General features: G+C 53.3%; 1 protein-coding gene across 1 annotated transcript in view; it reads right to left on the bottom strand.

The window, feature by feature from the left end:
* Positions 1 to 23506, bottom strand: part of GRHL3 (grainyhead like transcription factor 3) — a 37321-nt gene extending 13815 nt beyond the window's left edge. The window contains exons 1-8 of the mRNA XM_068159146.1: positions 23034 to 23506; positions 6910 to 7096; positions 5933 to 5994; positions 4448 to 4784; positions 4096 to 4175; positions 2144 to 2297; positions 1568 to 1679; positions 665 to 759 (exon numbers count right to left, since the gene is read on the bottom strand). Of these exons, the coding sequence (XP_068015247.1) occupies positions 665 to 759; positions 1568 to 1679; positions 2144 to 2297; positions 4096 to 4175; positions 4448 to 4784; positions 5933 to 5994; positions 6910 to 7096; positions 23034 to 23050 (1044 nt within the window). The 5' untranslated portion in view covers positions 23051 to 23506. The remainder of the gene's footprint in view (positions 1 to 664; positions 760 to 1567; positions 1680 to 2143; positions 2298 to 4095; positions 4176 to 4447; positions 4785 to 5932; positions 5995 to 6909; positions 7097 to 23033) is intronic.
* Positions 23507 to 25765: the final 2259 nt, after the last annotated feature.

Below are 25765 nucleotides of genomic sequence, written 5' to 3' on the forward strand. Positions count from 1 at the left end.
GGGAGAGTTATGCTCTGCTTCTATTCTCTTGGCTGCTTCACCCTTCTGATCAGCTCCACACTGGCTGCAGAATGTGAGCAAGAGGCTCTGGAGAGATGCAGAGGAGGCAGCAGAGCTGCTGGAAGTTGTTGGTAGAAGCCTTTAAGGGTTTGAAGGCCAAAAGTGCCCCGGGGAGCTGCCTCCCACACCACACAAGCCCCAGAAGGGTGCTGAGTTGTTCCTGCACCAAAACGCTGCCTTGGCAGGAGGTTTGGGGCTTTTCTTTGTACCCTAAGCTGGGCTTTACCCAAATAGTTTTGACCTGCAGGTGAGCAGAGCCCTGCTCCAGGCTGCCTGCTGCCAGAGCCTTTCTGCAGGGGATCCATCGGCGCTGAGCAAACATCCCTGAGCCGGCCCCGGGCTGCCCCCAGGGCGGTTATCAGCTAATGGCGATGCTTAAACACACAGAGGAGCAAGGAGTCCTCCCCTGCTGTCCTGGCGGGCAAACACGACCTGGGGCCACTGCAGTGACTTTGTTTGGATTTCAAACTCTCTCTGTCTGTCAGCTGAGGGCTTTGGGCTGGGGGGATGGGCGGGGGGGGGAGCCTGGCTGGGTCCTCAGGCAGGAGGCTGCAGCTCTGCTGCGGACCAAAGGCTCCCAGGTCCCTGCCCCAAGCAGCTGTACCTTGGCTTCCTCGTGGATGTTCCAGACGAAGGAGAGGGCGTTGTAGGCCAGCTCCTCGATGTTCTGCACGGTGTTGAAGTTCTCTTTGCAGTCAGCTGGAAGGCAGCACAGAAGCAAGGTCACACTCTGCTTACACTCCCCGGGCTCCCCCCCTTGCCACAAGCCAACCTCTCACTGACTCCACAGCCTTGTCCTACAGCAGAGGCCGTCCTTGAGACCCCTGGGGAAACCTCAGTGTGCAGACAGAGTCAGGATTCACTTGGCTTGGCAAAGACCTTCAAGATCATCCAAGCCCAACCACTGCCCAGCTCTGCCAGGTCCCTCTGCCCCACATCTGTGTGTGAGGGACAGGCCAGAGGTGACCCAAGGGTCTGGGCTGGTGCCTGCTGTCTGAGTGCTGACCTCATGCAAAGTCAGTGTAGGATGCTGCTAAATCCACCCCCCTGTGTCTGCTGCCAGGAGCTCCTGAGCGGCTCAGCTGGATGCTCCAAAGCCTTTGTCTGGCCAAGCAGTACCAAAGCCTTCTCTAGCTCAGGTCCCTGCACTCCAGGAGGAGTCCCACCTCACAGAACCATGGAGGCTGGTGAAGACCTCTGAGGTCATCAGGTCCAGCCTCTGACCTAACACCACAACCTCTAAGAGCCCAAACTGTTGAGCAGTTTCTCTCTCTCTGCCTGAGGCTCCCCCCTGCTGTATCTTGGCCTCGCCAAACATCATCTTAAACCCTCAGGAGCTCCTCAGCCAGAAAGGACCTGAAAGCAGCAGACCAGCCTCTTCCTCCCCACCTTCCCCCAGGCCAAACTCTGGAGATTCAGCTGTGCTCCTGTGCTCTGGAAAAGCAGGGAAGCGATGCTGGGAGTCCCCAAGCCCCAGCCCCCGGGGGTCAGCCAGCCCTGCTCGTACCGACGTCGATGACTCTCTGCTTGGCCGTGGGCTGCCGGGAGTGCCAGTGCTTCCAGAACTTCAGCTGCTCTGTTGGGATCTTCTCGTTGTCAAAAACAATCATCACAACGCTCTGCAACACAGCCAGGGGCAGCTCAGAGCCTCGGAGTTGCAGGAATCCTCTCAGTCCAAAGCCCAGCCCCTAAGTGCTGCTCAGGACCAAGGTTCTTGGCTGGGAGTTCCAGCTCAGACCTGCCTCAGGCACGGCTCTGAGGCCATCCCAGCAGCAGGATGGGGAAGCTCTCTGGAGCTCAGAAGTCTTCCCAGCAGGGCCAGCAGGCAGCCATCTGCTGAGGAGGCCTTTTGTGCACCTCTGACCTTCCAGTGCAAGGCTTCAGCTGCGAGGTAAGGCTAAGGCTGCTGCTGCGCTTCGGAGGATTAGTTTGCCCTGACTGAATCCATCCCATTCATTGCTCTAAGCCAAGGTGAGCCACAAAGCCATTACTCTTCACCTTCAGCTCTGTTCCCAGGCCAGCACAATTGCTGGATGTCTGGTTCCAGCATGTGTCAGCAGAGTTGTCAGCTTGTCTCTCTTACCTTCACTTTATTTGAGGACAAGTGTAAACATTTGCTGTCTCCAGCCGTCCGCAGCGTGATGGGGTAGAACTGTCCTTTGTTGAGGTAGGCCATGGGAGAGTCCCCAGATTTGATGTGAATGGCTTTGGGCGACCCCAGAGTGTATTCAAAGTCACTTTGATGGAACAAAGAGAGAATGATGAATAAGCACATCCTGCCTGCTTGGCTCCAGCAGCCAAACAAGAGAGCTGGGAGCCTCCACCCTTCGGCTTGCAGCCGCTGCACACCCAGCAGACGCTGCCCCGGTCCCCATCCCGCACAGCCCCACACCACCAGCCGCCTTCTGGCGCACACTGAGCCTCCCCCAACATCCTGGGGAGCAGCACTTCTCTGGTGCCCTCATTTTAGCCTTGGCTTTGGGCTTAGAGACCTCCTCCCGGTGCATCGCTGTGCCCAGCGGTCTCCCGCGGGTGGCTCCGGAGCCCTCGCACAGCTGAAAGCCTAAACCAAGCCAGACTGAAAGAGGAAGCAGCCAGGAGGCTTTTCCAGCATCCTAAAGCGAGATTCCTGTCTCCACATTCACACAGCCACAACTGCCTGAGCCAGGAAGGCTCTGCCAGGGGGTCCTGAAGAAAGAGGAGGAGCTGCAGGACAGCAGCTGGGCTAAGGGAGTGCTCTAAAGCCCAGCGCGGTCACTCTCAGCCTGGTGGGCAGCAGCTTTAGCCTCTACAGGGAAGATCTGAGCTGCCACACAGAGGAAGTGTCTCTGTGGGCAAGGATGTTGAAAAGAAGAGCCTGCTTTTCCAGGAGCCCCGCTCCTGGGCCTTCACCAGCACCTGTGGATGTTCCAGCCATGAAAAGCTCAAGCTCTGCTCTTCTGTGAGGAACCTGTGCAAGCCACCACCTGTCCAGACCTTCACACAGACCCTTCAAGTGCCCCAGATCATCACAGTGCTGTTTAGTCACCAACCCAGCGCTTTCTTCCTGCTCCACCTCCCCTGTGATGCCATCTCTGGAGAGAGGCTGGGCAGCTCCTCTTATCCAGAGCCAGGAGAGGACTCAAGTGCACAAACAAACAGCAAACAGAAAGCCTCTGCTCAGCACCAGGAGCTGCTGGCTGTGTGAAAATCCCCACGTCTGACAGCTGAGTCACAGAGCCAGGTGACTCAGGAGGCAAATAAAAAGTGGGAGGTTGAATAATGTTCCCTCCTGGGAGGCTTGGTGCTGGATCTAGAGCAGGAAAGCTCTGCCCAAGAGGGGAGGGGAAAGGAGGAAGAGCTCTCACTCATGTCTTTGGAATGAGAGGCTGTGGCCCCTTCTGAAACCAAGGTGCTAGAGCCAGAGTAAGGACCTAACCTTGAGGTGAGGAGGAGGCTCCTGAGCACCCTCCCCAGCTCCATCCTGCTCTTCTCTGTCATTTACCCTGTTCCAAGCAGCTCATGGGATGCTGCTGCAGCCACCTGGACCTATCTGCAGCACAGGAAGCCAGCAGAGCTCCCTGGGCAGGGGCTGCAGGGCACAGCTGTGCCCTTAGTGCCACATCTGCCCTCGTGCAGGTGGAGATGCTGCTGGGATGTGGCCACGGCAGTGGAAGCAGCTGGCACTGGACTGGCACCAGTTTGGCCAGCACAGCCTGAACCACACACACCTCTCAGACTGGAAACATGGCCTGGCACAAGTGCAGCAGCTAGCTGGAGTTGGAGGCTGGGTCTGACTCCTGCTCAGTGAAGCTCTCCAAAGCCTACCCCTGCAGTCCACACTGCAAGCACCTAACAGTCACCACTCTGGGTCCAAAACATCCCAGAGCAGCATCCTGCTCCTGACACCAGGAGGACACAACCTGGCTCAGACCTCTAAGCCCACAGTGGTCACAGTCAAGGCTGGCACTGGGGCAAGGAAAGGAACAAATCTTTCCCCAGGGAAGGGACAGAGCCAAGCCCATGGGAGCCCAGAGAGCGTGGAGGGGCAGTTACCTCTTGACACCATCCGTGGCATAGCTCTCGGGGCAAGGAGGCTCTGGCTGGGGCTTGAGGATATCACTGAAGAGCAGGGACTGGAGACAAATGGAAACAGAACAGTCAGAAGTAGAATCTCTCATTGCTTTGTCCACCCACCTTCTCCCAGCCACGACACAGAGGTCACAGAGAAAACCTGGACCCCCACCCCCAAGCCTTATCCCACTCCCAAGCCCCAGCAATCCACTGGGGATGGCATCAAGCTCCTCGTGCAAAAGCAGAGCTCCCACTGACCCCAGCATCAGCAAACCCCAAGCCAGCCTCAAGCAGTCCCCACAGCGCCAGCATGCACCCCACCAGCAGCTCTGACCTCCTGGGGATCCTCCTTGAAAGTGCTGTCTGGCTGCCACCTCTGCTGTGCTGGGGCCACAGGGATGGCCTCGAAGAGGGAGTTGAGGGAGCTGTTGTCATACACATCCCCTGGAGGGACCATGTAGTTGTCTGGGGTGGCATCCAGCTTGCTGGTGCCTGGTGGCAGCATGGCTGGCTTGTGGGGAGCAGGGACACCTTCAAGGCTTAAGCTGCTCTTCTTCTGTGGCTCACAATATTCCTGGCTCATGGAGACGTTCTCAGACAGCAGCTTCATCAGGTGTGCTGAGCCGTCGAAGGACGCCAGCTCGGGGTCATACTCCATGCTGTGGCAGTGCCTGGGGGAGAAAGGGACCTGTCTCAAACCAGGGCACAACGTGGGCAGCCCCAGCAAGAAGCAAGCAGACTGCACAGTCCAGCTGCCAGGTGACACTGAGCCAGCTGCCGACATCTGCCTGAGATGGGAGATGGGAGGTGGGACAGGCCCCTGGGTGATCTCCAGCCAGCCACACACCGCTCAGTGCAGTCAGCAAGAGCCAGAGGAGCTCAGCAGGTAAGGGATGGCCACACACAACCATAGAAGGAGGTTTAGAGGTGGTCTGGGGCTGCAGATCCAGGGCCTAGATCCATCAGGATGGACCTTTCAAGCTCATCCAGTCCAACCCCCCTGCAGGCAGCAGGGACATCCCCAAGCAGAGCAGGCTGCTCAGAGCCCCAAACAACCTGACCTGGGATGGTTCCAGGCATGGGGCAGCTCCCAGCTCTCTGGGCAACCTGGGCCAGGGTCTCACCACCCTCAGCATGAAAAGTTTCTTCCTGCTGCCTGATCTAATCCTCCCTCTTTCAGCTGAGAGCATCACCCCTGGTGATGCAGTGGCCTTCAGAGAGGAGAAAGCAGCTGAGCTCAGCTCAGGCAGAGGGAGTGAAGAGTTGCTCAAGAGGCTTAGTCTGTCAAAGGAGTTAAAAACAGCCAGCCAGAAAAGGCTGCCAAAACACACAGCATTCAGGAAGGGGAACTGAACTCAGAGTGGCAAATGAGCCATTAATTGAATAGTTAATTACCTGAAAACCTCAAAGGACAACTGGGAGTCACTGGGAGAGAATCCTGGGAGGCTGGAAGCGAAACCCTTATCAGCCCAGGGAGTGGGAGAGGACTTGGTTCTGCCCTTTTGGCTGCCAGTGCCTAACCCTTTCCCCCTTCCCAGCTGCCCCAGAGGAGGAAACAAGGACAAATGGCTCAGCTGCTGCAGCTGAGTGCAGCTCCCCTGCACACAGCCAGGCTCAGCTCTGGCAATGGCTGTAGCTCCACTGCTGCCTGCTTGGGATCTGGCCTGAAGAATGTTAATCCATGTCTCAGGGATAATAACCTCCACTGCTGCTGGGAATAACACTCTGCTTTGATGTCTATTTTCTGCAGGCTCAGAGGGAGCCAGCAAGCAGCTGCAGGAGGAGCAGACAGCTACAGAGAGCAGGGACTGGAGCTGACCTCTTTCCGAGCTCGTTGCGTCCCATCATGGCAGGGGGAAGGATCCTCTTCTCCTTTGGCACCTGGAAGGAGGCAGAACAAAGACTTTGGTGATGGTTGGATTTTTCCTAATGGGCAAAAAACCCAAACCCCACAGAGGTAAAATTAGCCTCAAAGTCTCAGGACCAAAACACTACCTGCAAACAAACAGGAGGTGAGGGCAGAGGAGAGCTGCAGCCTCTGGCTGGGATTCTGCAGTGGATTCCCAGGGTAATCCCAGGCAAGCCACACCACCTTTCTTTCTCTCCTGGGAAGGACTCCCAAGAGAAGTCCCTCTGTGACTCCAGGAGTCTATGAAAAGCACCCAAGTGAGGGATCAAAAAGCTGGGTAGAGCTTTGGCAGTGGACTTGTTGGGTTAATGGTTGGACTCAGTGATCTCAAAGGTCTTTCCCAGCCTAAACAGCCCTGTGGATGGGAGCATCACTCCCACTGGTGTCAAGGAGAGCATTTCCTGAAGCTCCATCCTGCAGCAGCACTGGGAAGAGCAAGATGCCAGGGTGTGCCAAGCACAGAGCTGTGCCCAGCTCCAGGGCTCACAGAGCATTGCTGTTTCTCATGTGAAAGCCGTTGGGGGGAACACAGACCTCAGCAGCCTGAGACTCAAGACACCCAGGTTCAGTTTTCCACCCTGTTCTGGGTCTCCTCTACACCAGAATGGTGTCTGGTGCCTCAGTTTCCTGGGGCTGATGGCCTGGGGGTGCTGTGAGCATCATTCATTGCACAAACAACACAGAGAGCTCAGAGCCGGGCAGCCTCCTGAGCTGCCTGAGCACATACTTGACCTTCCTGCTCCTCCTCTTCAGGTCTTTTTCTCACCCATTCACTCCTGGGTTTGCTCAGAGGGGAGCAGGCAGGCCCTGAGCAGCTCTCTTTGCCTTCACCCTTCTCCTCTGGGCCAAACCCCCAGCCCGGGCAGCCGGCCCCAGCGGGGACCTACCATGTAGTAGTCATAGAGGAGGCTGAGGGCAGCCACGCTGTCGTCATCTCCGTTCACCCTCATCATGGCTTTGGTGGCTGCAGTCAGGGGGTTCTCCAGGTAGGTTTTCCAGGCTTCATCCTCACTGGTGTAAGGGAATTTCTGGAAGCTCATGCTGTCATTCTTCATCAGACGCACGGACCTGAAACTGAGGCAGCAGGGATGGAGGAGGCCAACTTCCCACAGCCACTTCCATGCCAGCCAGCTGAGGACAGGAAGGGCTTCCCAAAGGCACTGCTGGAATGGAGCAGGAATGCTTCCCTGCTCCTTGACTCCCACAGCCTTTGGCATTACCAATCCCTCTGCCTGTAGCTGTGCACAGAACTAGGGCAGAGTCTCCCCGGCGGGGCACATCTGCCCCTGCTCCCCTCCTCCTGCCCCAGGGATGCCAACCACCACCTCAGCATCTGCAGCTTCCCCTTGCCCAGCCAGCAGCCAGCCAGGTCTCACCCCCACTGAGGTGAGATGTTTGCTGGTCAGCAGCTTGAATGCATCACCACCAGGAAACTGCCCAAACGACTGCAGGAATCCGATCCTCCAGAGGAGCCACTCTGGGGCTCTGTGAAGCTGCAGCTGAAGCCCAGGGGGCAGCCAGAGATGATCACTCAGTGTCCAGAGAACTTGACCTGCCCAGCTGAAACCCAACCTCAGCCCTTTGCTGTAGCTCATGGGGTTTAAAATTGAGTCCCCACCTAAGCCAGGGCTTTTTTTTCTGTCCAAGCATTTGCAGATGGTTTTGCTCAGAGGGAAGCAAGACAGATCACAAGGCCCTCCCTGCCCCTAAAAAATTCCTGGCCAAGGTGAGGCTGATGGGGACTACGTGAGCTGAGAGCATACCAAGACACTGCCCTCCCTGTCCTCTCTTCTGGCACTTTCTCCAGGTGTCAGACACTTAATTACCCAAACCTTGGTCATCTTCCCTCCTCCTCCTCCTCCTCCTCCTCCTCCTCCTCCTCCTCCCCCAGCAGCCAGCACACCAGAACCTCTATGCATTCCCCAGGCTCACCCTGCTCAGAGGAGAGGATGAATCAGGGGCCCTGGCTCCTCTCACGTCCCTCAGCCACGTGGCTGTGGTGTCACCACCACAGCTCACACTGCCCAGCATCAAAAGCAGCATAAAGCAAACAACTTCATGGGCAAACCAAACCAAACCAAACCAATCCCAACCCAACTTTTTCATCTAGAAAAGAAAGGTCCAGGAAGGGCACAGTGGAGTTTCTGAGCAGAAGAAGTTTAGAGCAAAATGGGAGATGTACAGAAATCTTCTTGCCAAGAGCAGAATTGGTTCCATTGCTGATTGGTTTGGGGTTTTATTATTAATGAAAAGAAACTCTGCAGGAGTTGAGGTCCTGAATGCTGCCTTTCAGTGGCATTTCTGGAAGGAAGAGGTTGTTTCCACCCAGCTGCTCTCCATGTGTTTCTAATAAGTCCCAGGTTAGGCTTCTAAGTGAATCATTTGGAGAACAATAATTCCTCCTGAAAGGAAGCTGGCAGCTCTGAGACTCCCAGCTGCAGCTAACAGCCACTGCCAGTCTGAGGTGAGCTGCCCAGGAGCCAGGAAGCCCCTGGGCTGGAAAGGTGCAGAGGTGGACTTTAGGTGGGGTGAAGGATGCTGCCCCATCCTCCTTGGCAGCTCAGCTGGAACAGCTCCACGCCTGCACCTGTGACAGAATTGCTGGGGTTGGAAAAGGACCTCTGAGCTCATCAAGTCCAACCAGGAGACCCCAGCATGGTACCCACATCCCTGCTCTTCACCCCAGGAGCCATCTAAGCCCTCTAAGATCATCAACCAGCAACCCAACCCCACCATGGCCACCAAACCCTGTCCCCAGGTGCCATGGCCACAGGTTTCTGAGCACCTCCAGGGACAGAGACTCCACCACCTCCCAGGGCAGCCTGTGCCAGGGCCTGACCACTCTTGCAGCAAAGACATTTTTCCTCCACATCTGAGCTGGGCATGGGAGAAGCCAGCAACATCTCCACCAGTGACCCAGGGCCCCCAGGTGCCCCTGGTTTCTGTGCTGAAGCAGCAGCAGGCAGCTGAGCCCAGGCTGGCAACAGAGGAGCTGCTCCCACGCCACCAGCGGCTCCCACCAGGCGCTGGTGTAACAGAGATGCTGAGTTTGCTCCTCCTCCTCCTCTCCTCTCCCCTCCCCGGTCGGGCTGAGGCAGTGGCAGCAGTTTCAGCCTGCTCCTGAAACCTCAGCAGGTGTTTGGGGAGTTTCGTTGCCTTTCGTGTTTCTCACGGAGCCCTCCCCCAGCGCCGCTGCTGTCTGCGAGGCGAGCGAGCGGCGTGAGTCAGGCTGCAGCAGGGCCATGGGCTGTTCAGTCCTGTCTGGACAGGAATCCTCAGCCCTTCTCAATCTCATCTGCTCAAGGAAGGATAGGCAGCAGCAGCAGAGCTGCCTCTCAGGGTGAGACTCAGCTCCTCTCGCTTGCAGTCAAGGCACAGAGACACACCGCGGGCAGACCTAGCAGCGAAGCGTCCAGGAGCTCTGGGAAGCAGCAGGGAAGGTGCTTGGGAGCTTTATCCTTCCCCCACCTGAGCCCTCAGCTGCTTGTGTGCACTCCTGGTTGTGCCAGTCCATTCTGCCTCCCTGCCTTGTCACTTTGGTGTGGCACAACCACAGAAGCACAGAACTCTCAGGGCTGGAAGGGAGCTCAAGGCTCAGCCAGTTCCAACTCCCTGCCAGGAGCTGCATTTCCTTTCCCTTGCCCCTGCTCCATTTTGCTCTTAATTATTTTCTTAAACCAATCTCTCTTTCAGGTTTGCACACTTCAGATGCTTTAACACAGAATTGTCAGGCTTGGAAGGGAGCTCAGGGCTCAGCCAGTCCCAGCCCCCTGCCATGGGCAGGGACACCTCACACCACAGCAGGTTGCTCACAGCCACCTCCAGCCTGGCTGCAAACGCCTCCAGGGATGAGGCTCCCACCACCTCCCTGGGCAACCTGTGCCAGGCTCTCATGGGGAACAACTTCTTCCTCACATCCAATCTCAATCTCCCCATGTCCAGTCTTGCTCCATCCCCTCCAAGTCCTATCCCTCCCTGACACCCTCACAAGTCCTCCCCAGCTTTCCTGCAGCCCCTGCAGATCCTGGAAGAATATACCTGGTTGGAAAAGACCTCAGAGATTTCCCAGTCCAGCCTTGCACCCACTGTGTGCACAAAGGTCTCCTGGGGTGCAGTAAGGAGAGTGTGGCCACCAGGTCAAGGGATGCTCTCCTCCCCTTCTATTCAGCCCTGCCACAGCTGGGGTATTGTGTCCAGTGCTGGGCTCCTCAGCTCAAGAGAGACAGAGACCTGCTGGAGACAGTCTGGTGGAGGGTTGTGAGGATGCTGAAGGGACTGGAACAGCTCTGTGAGGAGGAAAGGCTCAGAGCCCTGGGGCTGTGGAGCCTGGAGAAGAGCAGCCCCAGAGGGGCTCTGATCAGTGCTGGTAAATATCTTAAGAGTGGCTGTCAGGGGCCAGGCTCTGCTCAGTGGTGCCCAGGGACAGGATGAGGAGCAAGAGACACAAAGCTTCCAAGCCTAACAATGGTATGAGCCTGTTCCAGAAGGCCACCAGGGCTGACCCATGGCTGCAGAAAGAGGCTGAGCTGAGCAGCTGAGCAGATACCATCCCATGCTTAGGGGCAGCTCTGGCACCAGCTGCATTTCAGTGCACACAGCCCTGGGATTGAACAGCATCACAGAATGCACTGGGCTGGAAGGGACCTTTCAAGCTCATCATTCCAACTCCCATCATGGCCTGAAGTTGTGCCAGGGCAGGGTTAGGTTGGATGTTAGGTACAATTTCTTTCCTGAAAGAGTGGTCAGGCCCTGGCACAGGCTGCCCAGGGAGGTGGTGGAGTCCCCAGCCCTGGAGGTGCTCAGAAGCCAGTGGCCATGGCACTTGGGGCCATGGTGTGATGGCCAGGGTGGTGCTGGGTTTTCAGGTTGGCCTGGATGATCTTGGAGCTCTCTTCCAACCAAAACAATTCTCTTTCTATGTCACTTTGCTTTTGTAGCCTCCTTTTGACTCAGCATCTGCAGAGGTGCAGGAAAGAGATCCAAACCCAGACCCAAGCACACATGAACTTCCCTCCCCTCTCTGCCTCTCCCTTGGGGCTGTGTCCCCTCTGCCTGCCCCTGTGTCCCAGGTGTCCTTTAGAAGCTGTCACCTTGCTGTGGTGGCTCAGACAAAGCCAGGATGGGTTGGTGAAACACAAACACAGGGACCAGTGACCTCCCCTCTCCTGTGCACAGCCCCCACCCCCTGCAGCCTGGGGCCATGAGCAGAGCAGCAGCAGGGGCAGGGAGCAGCTTGCTTGTTTCCAAACACTTTGGAGTGTGACCCAAGCTGATACCAGCCCCCTCTCCCCATTCCATCCCACCCAAAGCTCTGTTCTCTGATTCAGCTGCCAAGCCCAGCAGAAGAGTGGCCTCCTGATGGTGAATAAACACTCAGGGCTCTGCTGCAGGAGGAGAATATGCCCAAAGGGTCTAGGTGGGGAGATCAGCCAGGCAGGAAAGCAGCTCCCATGTTCCCCTTGCCTTTTGTGGGGTTTCAGTGGGTGGCTTTGCTGCCCTGTAAGCTTTGGCTTTGTTCTCTCTCCTATAACTGATTAAGCCTCCAATCCATGCCAGATGCTGGTGGCTACAGAGGAGCATCACCTTGGCAAAGGAGCAGAGAATCCATGGAATTCAAGGCCATGGAATAGAGGCCCTGGCCTGAAGGGCTTCAGAGATACCCCAGGCAGGACACTCTGTGCTGAAATAACCCTGATGCTCCCCAAGAGCAGTATGTGGAAGGATCAACACTTCAGCTTCTCTTCCTTAAAGGGGGCCCCAGGAGAGCTGGAGAGGGACTTTTGGCAAAGGCAGGGAGTGAGAGGATGAGAGGTGGTGGCTTCAGACTGGAAGAAGCTGGACTGAGAGGAGACATTGGGAAGAAATTCTTCCCCATCAGGGTGGTGAGGCTCTGGAACAGCTTGACCAGGGAAGCTGTAGAGACTCTGAGCCTGGAAGTGTTCAAGGCCAGGTTGGATGGAGCCTTGAGCAACCTGGGCTGGTAGGAGGTGTCCCTGCCCAGGCAGGGGGTTGGAACTGGATGAGCTTCAAGGTCCCTTCCAACCCAAATCTTTCTATGATCCTACACTGGAGAGAAGAGGGCAGATGAGGAGCAGCATTGACCATGGCTGCTCTCTGGGGCAGAGATCACAGAACCACAGGGGTTGGAAAGGACCTCTAGAGACCACCTAAGCCAACCCCCCCCTGCCAGAGCAGGGTCACCCAGAGCAGACTGCACAGGAGAGCATCCAGGTGGGTCTTGAATGACTCTAGAGAAGGAGACTCCAGCACCTCCCTGGGCAGCCTGCTGCAGTGCTCCACCACCCTTCAGGTGAAGAAGTTCCTTCTCCTGTTGAGATGGACCTTCCCATGCCCATGGTGTGCCTCTCACCTCCTGCCCTGTCACTGGGCACCACTGAATAAAGGCTGAGCCCAGATGTGAGCTGCAGACCAGGTCCCCGTGCCAAGGAAGGGCAGCACCCCAGAAGCAGCCTCCTCACTGCACCCAAACCTCTCAGCTCAGCTCTGCCTTCCCCTGGGTTTTGGCAAGCATCACAAGTGAGCACAGCTGAAGGTGGTGTGGCAGGAGAGCCAGCAGCAAGCAGCTGCCACAGACACAGCCAGGCAACAACCAAAAAGGCACAGGAGCAGGCAAAGAAACCAGAGCAGAGCAGAGCACCACCGGGAGAAGCACAAAGAACATCCAGAGCAGCAATGAAGTGCATTTGTCTAGATGCCAAGGACAACACAGAGGGGATCTGGGGTGTCAAAGACTGCCCTAATCCCATGGCCCCTGACCTGCAGTGCCTCCAGGACTGAGCTGTTTTCCCTGGCAGCCTGCTAACAATGAGGGCTCTGTCCCTGGATTTCTGCAGGGGCATTTCAGCAGGATCAGCCTCAGGGCACTGCAGTCTTACCTCAACAGCTCCAAGTTTCCTCCAGCTCTCAGCTCTGTTTCACAAAGGGCAGAGCACAAACCTCTCTTTTTCCTGGAAGCACGTGGCCCGTGTGGCACATGCAGGAGGCACAGGATGTGATCCCATCACAGCCAGCCAGGGATCCTCACGGCTGCACGCTGCAGGGCATCTGCTGGCAACGGAGGAGTGCTGAGCAGAAAGGAGCAGTGGCTGGGATGGAAAGAAAAGGAGCCAAGAGGAGCAGCACCTTGGGGAACTGGCACCCAAAAGGGCACTGAAAGCCCTCAGCACTGCTGGAAGCCAGAGGTGCTCAGCATCCCCCAGGAGGAGAGGCCAGAGGGGGGAAGGTTTGGGGTGTGCCCATGGGAGTGCTGCACATTGTGCTGGTACCTGGGGGGCACAGGACCCTGCTGAGCTCTCGGGCTGGGGAGGTTTGCTGGCTGAATGCAGAGAGCTGTGGAGCCAGACAGACCTTCCAGGGGCAGACACTGCCTGGGTGCTGCCAGGGAGCTGGCCTGGCCCTTGCCCTCCTGCAGCATTGGAGCTGCCTTCCAGCCCCTGAAGGGATCCTACAGGAAAGCTGCAGAGGAACTTCTCATCAGGGAGTCTGGAGACAGGACAAGGGAGAAGGGTTTGAAGCTGAGGCAGAGCAGGGTCAGGCTGGAGCTGAGGAGGTTCTTCATTAGGAGGGTGGTGAGAGTCTGGCCCAGGCTGCCCAGGGAGGCTGTGGCTGCCTCCTCTCTGGGGATGTTCAAGACCAGGTTGGATGAGGCCCTGAGCAGCTGAGTCTGGCTGAGAGGTGTCCCTGGGCATGGAGGGGAGGTTGGAGCAGAGGAGCTCTGAGCTCCCTTCCAGCCTGAGCCATTCTGTGGCCATCAAGGTCTGAGCTCAGAATTCCTCTACCATTTTCACACCAGCCTAAGTCTCTGCTTCTGGAGCTCTCTATCACCACAGGAGAAGCAACCAAGCCATGAGGATCAACAACCATCAAGAAGACTTCTCCAAGGCTGCTCAGTGAAGATGAGAGAACAGAGCCAGACCTGAAGCTCTGCTGTAAGCCTTCACCAGCACTCTGCTGGCTGCTGCCTTGCTAGCCTGAAGGGCTCCATGAGGCAGTGCTGAGTGATGTTTGGGGGACACCAGCTGGTGGTTGTGTTGTAGCTGATAACATCACCCTGGAGGTATCCACCCACAGGATCCCATGGCACCACCGGCTCCTGCTGGAGAGCCTTCCCTGCCTAACACAACAAATGACAGCACAGAGTTACTTGGCAGGTCAGGAGTTGTGGCTGATCTGTTCCAGAAACAATTTATGATGTCAGATGCCTCAGTTTTGAGGTGCCCTGAGTTTCAGGGGGATCTGGTCCAGAGGGAGGACACAAAACCCAAGCTCTTCAGTACCTCCCAGTCCTTGAAGGGGTCCTGCAGGAAAGCTGCAGAGAGACTTTTCCTGAGGGTGTCTGAGACAGGACAAGGAGCAATGGCTTGAAGCTGAGGCAGAGCAGGGTCAGAGTGGAGCTGAGGGAGAAGTTCTGCAGCAGGAGGGTGGTGAGACTCTGGCACAGGCTGCCCAGGGAGGCTGTGGCTGCCTCCTCTCTGGGGATGTTCAAGGCCCTGAGCAGCTGAGTCTGGCTGAGAGGTGTCCCTGGGCATGGTGGGGAGGTTGGAGCAGAGGAGCTCTGAGGTCCCTTCCAACCTGAGCCATTCTGTGGCTCCCTCCAGGGTGCATCTGACTGAGCCCCTGCTACCACCTGGCTCTTCTGAAGTCCAGGTCTAAACTTCCACTCACTTCCTTATGTTCCTTGCAGACAAGAGCACCTGATGCAGACTCTCATGGGCACAAACCTTGATCTCCACCAACACATACCAGAGAGAGAGAGAGCAGTGCAGCTCCCAGTCCCCCAAACACAGAGACTGCCCCCTCACAGCTCCCAGCTTTGGGGTGTTCTCTGTTCTGTTTGTTTTCAATGCTTCCACATCCAACAAACCTGGCTGCTGCTCTAGTTTTTAACTCTCCTCTATTTGCTGACCCCAAGACCTTTGGCTTTTAATCAATCACTCAATCAATCACAGCTGAGCAAGATTTGGGCTTTAAAAAGCTCACCTTTATACCAGGCTTGGGTTCAAATCCCCAGTTTCAGCCAGCAGGGGACTTGCAATCTCCTGTGACAAAGCTTTTCTGCTTTCAGTGTTCCTCAGGTAATCCAACTCTGATTTAGCAATGAATTATTAGGGGTTATCTGTCCTGCAGCAGGGCCAAGAGGCCCTGACTGTGAACACAGCTCAGTTTTGACTCAGGTGTCTCTGCTTCCCTCCTCACATCCTGCCAGAGGATCCTGCAGTACCACACTAAGCCTTACAATTGTTCCACTTGGGAGAGACCTCTAAGATCGTGGAGTCCAACCACCAACCTAAGACCACCATGGCCACTGAACCATGTCCTGAAGTGCCACCTTACAGGGTGTGAGCCTCAGCACTCAGTTAAGGGAGGAGCAAGAGCAGAGATTGATCTGAACCTCGCGGGAGGTCAACAGGGCAGCTTGGCCTTCCCGTTGTAGGCTGGGATGAGCTGATCTCCCCCTCCTGCCTGCAGGTTCTGTCAGCTAACAAGCTTGGCAGCAGGGCTCAGGCTGGCTGGAGTGGGTGAGGTGAATGCTGAGGTGTTGCCCAAGAGGACAGAGGAAGCCTGTGTCAGGGCAGGACACTTGACACGAGCCTGTTCCCCTGCCCTGTCAGCCTGCCCTCGCCCCACGCCTGGCAGCAGCAGGACCTCCCTTCCCCTCAGCTGTGCTGGGGGATAGCTGCAGACACAGCCTGGCCTGCCTCTCCCTTGGCTCTTTCTGGGCTTTTTTTCCCATCCTGGAGGGATTTTTCAGGCTGCCCAGATCTCCTCTAACATGCTTGGCTGGTGCACTCCATGCCTACACCCCCAGGTAGCCTGACTCAGAGTTTCCTGCCAGCCTGCGTCCCCCAGGGTCAGGCAAGCCTCTCTGCTTGGCTGTGGAGCACAAAAGCAGAGGATGATGTGTTTCAAACAAGGCTTCTGCCAAGCAAACAGGATCCATCCCCCTCTGCCTACAGCCCTGCTACACCAGGCAAGCATCACAGCTCAGACAGGACCAGGAAAAGAAACCAAAACCTGGCAGAGAGGGTGGCTGGCACCCAGGAGCCAATGCCCTTGGTGAGTGGCATCTGCCCTTTTCCTCAGAGCATTTGGGGTTATGAACACTTTGGGAACAAGTTTGGATCACAGCTGCCCTCACCCACAGCACAATCACAGCTCCCCCCACCCAGAGCAACCTAACAGGGAAACAACAAAGCAGCCACCAAGGTGTCTTCCCTTCCCAGCCTCCGAAACTTGGGGGTTAGCACTGGAGCCCCAGCCAGAACAGAACCATCTGCAGCATGGGGAATGGTTTGAATGAGGCAGAGCAGGGTCAGACTGCAGCTGAGGAAGAAGTTCTTCAGTAGGAGGGTGGTGAGGCTCTGGCACAGGCTGCCCAGGGAGGCTGTGGCTGCCTCCTGCCTGGGGGTGTCCAAGGCCAGGCTGGATGAGGCCCTGAGAAGCTGAGCCTAGCTGAAAGGTGTCCCTGGGCATGGTGGGGAGGTTGGAGCAGAGGAGCTCTGAGCTCCCTTCCAGCCTGAGCCATGCTGTGAAAATCAGCTCCACTGATTCAGGCATTTTCCAGCTGTTCCTTCACCATCCCTAGATCCTCTTCATGGCCTCACAGCGTGGGCTGGCACCAGGCTCCCTGGCAGGCAGCTGAGCCAAGGCTCTTGCAGGTGCATTTTTGGGTGAAGGCTTCCCAGCGCTCCACAGCTCAGCCAGCAGACTGAGCACAGCAGGAGCAGATCCTCCTCAGTGGAGCTCTCTTTACTCCCCAAACTCCTCTGGGACGACACCAACCTGGCAATCAGTGGGAAGTGGCACCCGAAGCATCAAAGCCCAGATGCTGTGTAAATGCTGCTTCACCTCTGCTTTGAGTCTGGAGTTTATTCAGAGGCCTTTTGTTGTCGTTGATGGGTTGTGTTTTTCCCTCACCCCTCGGTCGGGAGCTGCCCAGCAGTGATTCCATTCTTGTTTCTTTAATTTACAAATCTCTCTCTTTCTCTTTACATAACTGAGGGGAGGGAGGGGCTGGGAGGGGGGCAGGGGGGAAATAAATGAAGCCCCAGCTCTGCCTTGAAAGGCTGCCTGGCTGCAGCAGGGTTGGTTATCCCTTGTGTGCTTTCCTGCCAGCGTTTCATAAAAGGGCTTTAACTTTTCATTCACCAGCAGCATAACTCAAAAGTTTTAATAACACACCTTGTGCATGACAAAAATTTGCTCCTGGCGATCATGGTTTCGACCACAAAACCACAACTGGGAGGAACTCCTGCTTAACTCTTTCAAGCCCACGCAGCGCAGGAGTGAAGACAGAGAGAGAGAGAGAGAGGATCGGCGGCAGAAGACTATGGAAATGATCACTTGGAGTCTTTTCTGCTAGGCAAAGCAGCTCCGGCTCTCATGCCGCCCTATTCTCTTCCCTGTCCTCGCTGTGGAATTAAAGAGAGGAGGTGGTTCTCCCTCTCCTCTCGGCGTGACAGCTCTGCTGGGTCGCTTTGAAGCCAGCCCCATCTTCCCTGCACTCAGCCCGGGGGGCGCAAGGGCTACTACAGGCTGCTGCCCTTATCGGAGCCTCCTCGCAGCCCTTTCCTGCAAAGCTACGCCCTGGGTGATCGAGCAGAGGTTCACAGCTCCTGCCGCAGCCCCTTGCTCAGATGTTGGCCTTTAGCAGCTCTTCACAGAGTTCCTCCTCCCTCCCGACACCTTTTCCCCTCGCACCAAACCCAAAAGCCCTTCTGAACTCTTTTTCGGCTCTGCCTTTGGTCCCACGAAATTCCCAGCTCCCTTATCTCCTATCGCTGCTCCCCATCAGCCCCTGGGGGAGTTTTTGGGTGAGGTGCTCCAGGCCCATTGTGAGTTTCTCCAGCGAGCCTGCCCCTGCTCCTGCCCCTTGAGGAGGCACCAGCTGGAGCTGCTACACCCCCGCTGCCTACACCCCCCCGAGAACGTTCGATTGTTTCTTCACTCAGCAGTGGGTTAGCGAATTCAAGTGAAGCTTTCAGGGAGATCTGACAGGATCTGCAGGAGGAGGCTGCCTGGAGGTCCTGGAGCAGACCTCTCTGAGTGTTATCAGGCTTGGGAGATGTGAATGACAAAAAGGATGCTGCTGCCGCCGCCCATGTGAAAGGCAGAGGGGTTAAGAGCCCGTTAGTGAGAGAGGAGCCAAGCAGCCATGTAATTCAGCAGCTAACAGAACGCCCCAGTCCCTAATTAGCAATGCATCAATCTCCTGCTGCAGCTGAGCTGTGCACACACACAAACATTGGCAGAGCAAACCCACATGGCCCTGCCTCTGCCTTTCAAAAACATCACCCAAAGAATCCAGGAAGGGAGAAAAAAATAATCCCAGGCTCACAGGATGTCAGGGGTTGGGAGGGACCTCTGAAGATCATTGATTCCACCCCCTCTGCCAGAGCAGGAGCAGAGAATCCAGCACAGGTCACACAGGAACACATCCAGACAGGGCTGGAGAGGCTCCAGAGGAGACTCCACAACCTCTCTGGGCAGCCTGCTCCAGGGCTCTGTCACCCTCCCAGTGCAGAAGTTCCTCCTGATGTTGAGGTGGAGCCTCCTGTGTTGGAGTTTCCATCCACTGCCCCTTGTCCTGTCCCAGGGTGCAGCTGAGCAGAGCCTGTCCCTGTCCCCTCTCTCCTGACCTCCAGCCCTCAGATACTGACAGACATTTATTAAATCTCCTCTCAGCCTTCTCCTCCGCAGACTGAGCAGCCCCAGGGCTCCAAGCCTCTCCTCACAGGTCCCTGCTTCAGTCCCTCAATCAAATCACTGATTCCCAACTCAACCCAAGCAGGTGGATCCCAGGACTTAGAGCTGGCACGAATCAGTGCTGCCCCTTCTCTGGGTTCTTCATTATCAAGAGCTCAGCTGTCACCAGCCCCCTGCCAGGCTCGGGAGCACGGCAGGAATGGAGGATCCCTTCCAAAGCCCCCCCCTGCAGCCTGCTGGCTGTGCACAGCTCAACGTTTCGCTCCACACATCGACTTCTTGCCGTGGTTCACCCCACAGAAGCGTGGCAGGCAGGGATACACAACCAGCACAGCCACCCAGGGAAGGGATGAAGGGATGTACCCAGCCAGAGGTGTCTGGAGCTAGAGCCCTCGAGATTTGAACACCCCTGGACTGCCAGCAGCCTCCTCAGCCAGCATGCAGCACCCCCCAGCCTCCTGCACCCCTTCTGACACCTGTTTGCTTCCATTCCAGAGGCACCAGGCATGGACTACCCTAAATCCATTCCCCCCCATGGCACATCCTAAATCCATAACCCCCCCATGGCACACAACCCCTTGGCACACCCTAAACCCATAGCCCCCCCATAGCACATCCTAAACCCATAACCCTCCCAGGGCACACAACCCCATGGCACATCCTAAATCCATAGCCCCCCCCCCATGGCACATCCTAAACCCATACCGCCCTCATGGCACACCCCCTCATGGCACACCCTAAACCCATAACCCCCCCATGGCACACCCTAAATCCATAACCCTCCCATGGCACACAACCCCATGGCACATCCTAAACCCATACCCCCCCCCCCATGGCGCACAACCCCATGACACATTCTAAACCCATACCCCCCCCATGGCACACAACCCCATGGCACACCCTAAACCCATAGCCCCCCCATGGCATATTCTAAACCCATACCCCCCCCATGGCACACACCCCCATGGCACACCCTCAATCCATCCCCCCAGCACCCCTCAGCGAATGGTTTGGGCTGGGAAGGAGCTCGAGCGGTGATCCAGTCCGACCCCCTCTGTAGGAAGCAGCAGTTTGGAGCTCCCAGGGGCAGAGTCCCCCCAGTGCTGATTTCTTAAATGATCTATGGTTTTACTGTTATTATTACAGACACTATTTTATGATCCATCATCTGGTTACTGTGGCTATCTGGCAGCTTGCTGCCCCTGTGGATAATTAGCACTATGCACATGTCATTATTTTACATTGATTATTTGATTCATGTGATTACCTTATCGATCCTTTTCATAGCTGCTCTCTGATTACTATATCTCTGTGTCAGATTTTATTCTCCCTCTCTCTCTGATTATTATTTATATGGTTATTTTATACTGATTATTTGCTATACACATGATTATTTGATACATTATTTTACTGCCTATTATCTGATTGTTAGAGTGTCACAGTATCCTGTCATACCTAGGTGAGATTTAGTTACCTCTCTCTCTCATTATTGTTTATATGGTTGGTTTATATTGATTATTTGATACACATGATTCCTTTGCACATTATTTTATTCCCTATTATGTGATAATTATATCTATGAGATTTTATTCTCTCTCTCTCTGATTAGTATTTATATATATATATGATTGTTTTATATTGATTATTTTATATATGATTATCTTAGACATTATTCCACCACCTGTTATCTGATTATTGTATCTGGGTGAGATTTTATGATGTCTCTATATGGTTATTTTATACATATATATGGTTAATTATCTATCTACCCACCTATGGTTATTTTATATTGATTATTTTATATATATATATTATCAACTTAAATACTATTCCATCACCTGTTACCTGATTATTATAGCTAGCTGGGATTTTATGCTGTCTCTATTTGGTTATTCTACCTCTTTGGTTATTTTATGTTGATTATTTTATAGCTATGAACAGTTTATATATAGGGTTATTATACATATCTGTGATTATTTTATATCTATTACTTTATAGCTATTATTACTTTATATCTGGGATTAATTTATATATATGATTAATTTTTGTAGCTAGGATTAGTTTTTAGATATAGGATTAATTTTTAGATATATGATTAATTTTTATCTCTATGATTAATTTTTATCTCTATGATTAATTTATATATATGATTAATTTTTGTAGCTATGATTAGTTTTTATATCTAGGATTAATTTTTAATATCTATGATTAATTTTTATATCTATGACTAATTTTTATATCTAGGATTAATTTATATTTATGATCATATATATGACCATTTTATGTATCTATGATCACTCTATATATCTGTGTTCACTCTATATATTATTCTATCACCTATTACCTGATTATTATATCTATATAGGGCTTTATTATGTCTCTAGATGATGATGATGATGATATACTATGCTATTATTTTATATAGTATTCTATATTGATCATTTGAGATCTATCTCTGTGTGATCATTTTACATATATGAGCCTTCCACACATGATTTTATTATCTATCTATCTATCTACCTGATTTTATGATCTCTGATGATTACTAGATGATCACTGACGATTATTAGATGATCACTGATGATTATTAAACAATCGATCATCCTGCCATGACAACAATCAGAGGGGTTTGGAACTAGATGACCTTTCAAGTCCCTTCCAGCCCAAAGCCAGCCTGAATTTTATTTACTCAAAGCCAGAGAACAACAACAACAAGAGAGCAGCACACAGCAAGCCCCAAACCTCTTGAGACTCCTCCACAAATCAGTGAAAGAAACCAACCCACAGCGTGTCAGATTTTGCTGGATCAAGGCAGGAGAGCTTTGCCTCTAGACAGAGTCTCCATGTGTCACAATTGAGTCTGGGGGGCAGGGGGAAGGGAGGAAAAAGGGGGAGGGGGGAGGGGGGGGGGAGATCCTGATTAAAATCAGCTAAGCAAAGGGATTTAAACCAACCAACCAACCAACCACACATAAAAAAAGTCCATCTGTCAACTTAGAGTCTGAGGGTGGGGGGGAATGTTAGTAGGAAAGAAAAGGGGGAGGGGGAAAAAAAGCTGCTTGAAAGCAACTAAGTGAAGTGGTTTTAAATAGAGCAAATGTGTCACGTTTTAGTCAGGGGGGAGGGAGAATGGATAAATAAATAATAAATAAGGATCCTGATGAAAATCAACTATGCAAAGTGATTAAAGAAAGGGGGGGCGGGGGGGCAAATATGTCAAATTTTAGTCTGAGGGGAAAATTAATAATAATAATAATAATAATAATAATAATAATAATAATAATAATAATAATAATAATAATAATATCCCGATTAAAATCAGCTAAATAAAGTGAATTAAAGAAGAAGAAGAAAAAATCCATGTGTCAGGAGTTAGTTTGTGGGGGGGGGAGGAATAAAGTAAGATAAATGAAAGGTTTCTGATTAAAATCAACGAAATAAAGTGGACTTAAAAGAAGGTCCATGTGTCAAATTTTAGTCTGGGGGAGGGGGAAATAAATGGGGGAAAAAGTCTAAGGGGGGAAATAAGATAAAATAAGATAAAGTAAATAAGGTAAAAAAATAAGGTAAAAAATAAGGTAAAAAAATAAGGTTAAAAAATATAAAATAAATAAGGTTTAAAAATATAAAATAAATAAGGTAAAATAAGATAAAAAATAAGGTAAAATAAGATTAAAAAATAAGGTAAAATATAATTAAGGTAAAATAGGATAAAAAATGAAGGTAAAATAAGATTAAGGTAAAGTAAGATAAAAAAATTGAAGGTAAAATAAGATAAAAAAAAAGAAGGTAAAATAAGATAACAAAATGAAGGTAAAATAAGATGAAGGTAAAATAAGCTGAAAAAAAATAAGGTGAAATAAGATAAAATCAAGATCCTGAATAAAATCAGCTAAGTAAAGTGATGAAAACAAAAAGGTCCATGTGTCAAATATTAGTCGGGGGGAGGGGGGGGGAAATAATAATAAATGAAGAAAAGAAGGCTCCTGATCAAAACCAACTGCGTGAAGTGATTCAAAACCTGTCACAGCCACGACAAAATCGTTCAAAGCAACTCAATCCCACCACGAAGTGATCGCTTCCGAGAGCAGCAAGGTGCCAGCGAGGAACACGAAGCCTGACAAACGCCTCCCCGAACGTCCTTCGCTTTAACTTCCACTTGCAAACAGCTGCGAGCAAGCCGAGGAGCCCCCGGAGGTGCCCGGGCGCAGCAGAAGCGCTCGGCCGGCAGAGCGGAGCGGGCGCGGAGCGGGCGCGGAGCGAGCGAACCCCCTGCGCTACTTACTCCAGTTCATTCGACATGCTCCCCCCGCGCTGCCGGAGCCTTGCCCACACTCCGTCCTGCTGCCTTCTCTCTTCTAGGAGCTGCCAAAGCCAGACATTGCCTGCGAGGGGAGTGCTTTATGGCCAGGTTTGGGTGCAGGTATTCTGCTGACAGGTGGGTTGGCAGAGCTGGGGATTGGCTGCCGGGACAGGTGCCGTGGGACAGGTACACCCAGGCAGGTGCAGTAACCCTCTGCCTGCCGAAGCCGGAGGACGCAGCAGAGGGAGGAGGGTGGGGACGGAGGGAAAAGCCCTGAGGGGAAAAGAAAAAAAAAAAGAAAGAAAGAAAGAGAAAAAACAACAAAAAGCTGGGGGAAAGGAGTGGAATCAGTTATTCATCTGAGTGATAATTAGTTTCAGTTTGCTGCATGCATTCCGTGGAGGGAGATGCCAAATAGCTGTCATGGTTCTGAATCTGGGGGTTGAGCTGTCCTCTGCTGTGTCTTCATCTATAAATACCCAGAGAGAAAGACACAGGACACAGAAAGGAATAAATTAGGGCAGGGGGGAAAAAAAAGCCCTGGGAAGCTTCCTCTGCTTCCCAGACAGTAACTGTGCTGACAAGCTAAGCCTTGCTTCCCTGTCCTCACCTTCTCTGAGCTCCAGAAACTCTCCACAAGTGGGTTTTTTTTTCCTCTAAAACTAACTTTCCTTAGCTCCAGAAACTTTCCAGAAGTGGCTTAGTTAAGTATTTTTTTTCCCCTCTTAAAGTAACTTTAACTCTCCCTAACTTTAGCTTCCAGGACACACACCAAATACAGTGGCTCAGGGACTCCCTGCCTTACTCTGGGGGTGTAGAGAGCAGAGGTTTAAGGACTCTCTGCCTTTAAGTGTGTAAAGAGCAGAGGTTTAAGGACACCATGCCTTTGGGTGTGTAGAGAGAAGAGGTTTAGGGACTCTGCCTTTGGGTGTGTAAAGAGGAGAGATCTAGGGACTCTGCCTTACTCTGGGTGTGTAAAGAGCAGAGGTTTAAGGACTCTCTGCCTTTGAGTGTGTAAAGAGCAGAGGTTTAAGGACACCCTGCCTTTGGGTGTGTAAGGAGAAGAGGTTTAGGGACGCTGCCTTTGGGTGTGTAAGGAGAAGAGGTTTAGGGACTCTCTGCCTTACTCTGGGGGTGTAAAGAGGTTTAAGGACTCTCTGCCGTTGGGTGTGTAAAGAGGAGAGATCTAGGGACTCTCTGCTTTACTCTGGGTGTGTAAAGAGCTCTGTGGGAGAAGCTCTCCCTGCCGCTGCTCCCCACAGCCCAGGCAGCAGCAGCAGCAGGCAGTGCAGGGCAGTAGGAAGCTCAGCCGCACGCTGCCGTTTGGGGCTGCAGGAAAAGCAACCCAGCCAAGAGGTCTGTAGCAACTCACCTGTAAACGGGGCAAAGCTTTGTGCAACAGGACAAAAACTCATCACAGATTCAAGCTCTGCTGCTGGATGGTTTCTGTCATCCGTGTTGCAATGAGGAGGCAAAGGATGGGCTCGCAGCGGGTGACTCACCTTGACTGGGTTTGGAAGGCAGCAGAGGATTTGATGAGACAAGTTGGTACAAGCCTTAAAACAAAGGGGAAGGAAAAAACCACACACACAAAGGTTTCCACCACTTGTTCTCAACCCCCACCACTGTCTCACTCCTTGAAGCTGTCCCACTCGGAGCCCTGCACCAGCAGGTGAACACAGGAGAGCCTGCACGGTCTCCCTTCACATAACAGTAACTCAGCTCCCCCAGCCTGGTGACAAATGACCTTGCCAGCCCACGGGGGCAGGCACCAGGCATGCCTGCACAGGCAGATGTGAAGGCAGAGCACATTCATTTGGGTACAACACCCTTCAAACACATCTCTGTGGCTTCTGGCTCAGAGCATGGCCAGCTGGGAGTGCAGGATGGAGACTGACCATGGTGCATCTGCACTGCCTGATAAGGACCTGCTGGGCTGAGCTTTGCCTGCCCCAGCCAGCAACTCTCACCTTCCCCTCTGCTGGGCAGACTCCTGCCTGCCAGGGATCCAGGGACTGGGCACAGTCTGTTTGCTGGGAAGGTTTGGAGCAATGCAAACTCCATTTGGGACCTCTGGAGAGCATCAGCTGCCAAGACCTTGTACAGCAGAGGATGGCAACACCCAAAAGTCAGCTGAATGAGGGCTGATGATCAGAATCAATGTGCCAGGAGAGGCTGGGCAGGAAAAGAGTGAAAGATAAAAGCCCAGAGGAAAGAAGGTGGACATCCTGCCCAGCCAAGGAAAGCATGAAGCTTGTGCAGTGGTGGCAGTAGTTGATTAAGGCTCTGATTCTATCTGCTAAATGAAGGAAACCTCACCCAGCTTGCACTGACTGGAGTCACAGCCCTGGGTATTTGTCCTTTCCCCAGACCCAGGCAGAGAGGATTTTCCTGGCTCTGCACGGTGCAAAGAACAGCAACATCCCCTCGGGGGATTTCCAGGCTTCTCCTAACCTTTCAGTGAGACTTAGCAGATTCCAGCAACAAAAGTGAAGGAGGAGAAAGCACAGTCGGAGGCAGACCGTGGGATGGCAGGGCACAGGGGCCTGACCTCCGTGGGAAATAGCCCATGTGAAAGGAAGGAGAGGGAGACATGGGTCTGGCACAGCTGAGCAGGGACAGCCTCTGCCTCAGTGTCTCCAGGGCCAGGCCAAATCCACCTCTGGATGGAAGCATTCAGGCTGCAGCCTTGGCCTTCTGCAGAGCAGCAAGAA

The sequence above is a fragment of the Melanerpes formicivorus genome, unplaced genomic scaffold, assembly GCF_026170545.1.
Source record: "Melanerpes formicivorus ecotype bairdi unplaced genomic scaffold, bMelFor1.0.p_v2 SCAF_45, whole genome shotgun sequence".
Taxonomy (NCBI): domain Eukaryota; kingdom Metazoa; phylum Chordata; class Aves; order Piciformes; family Picidae; genus Melanerpes; species Melanerpes formicivorus.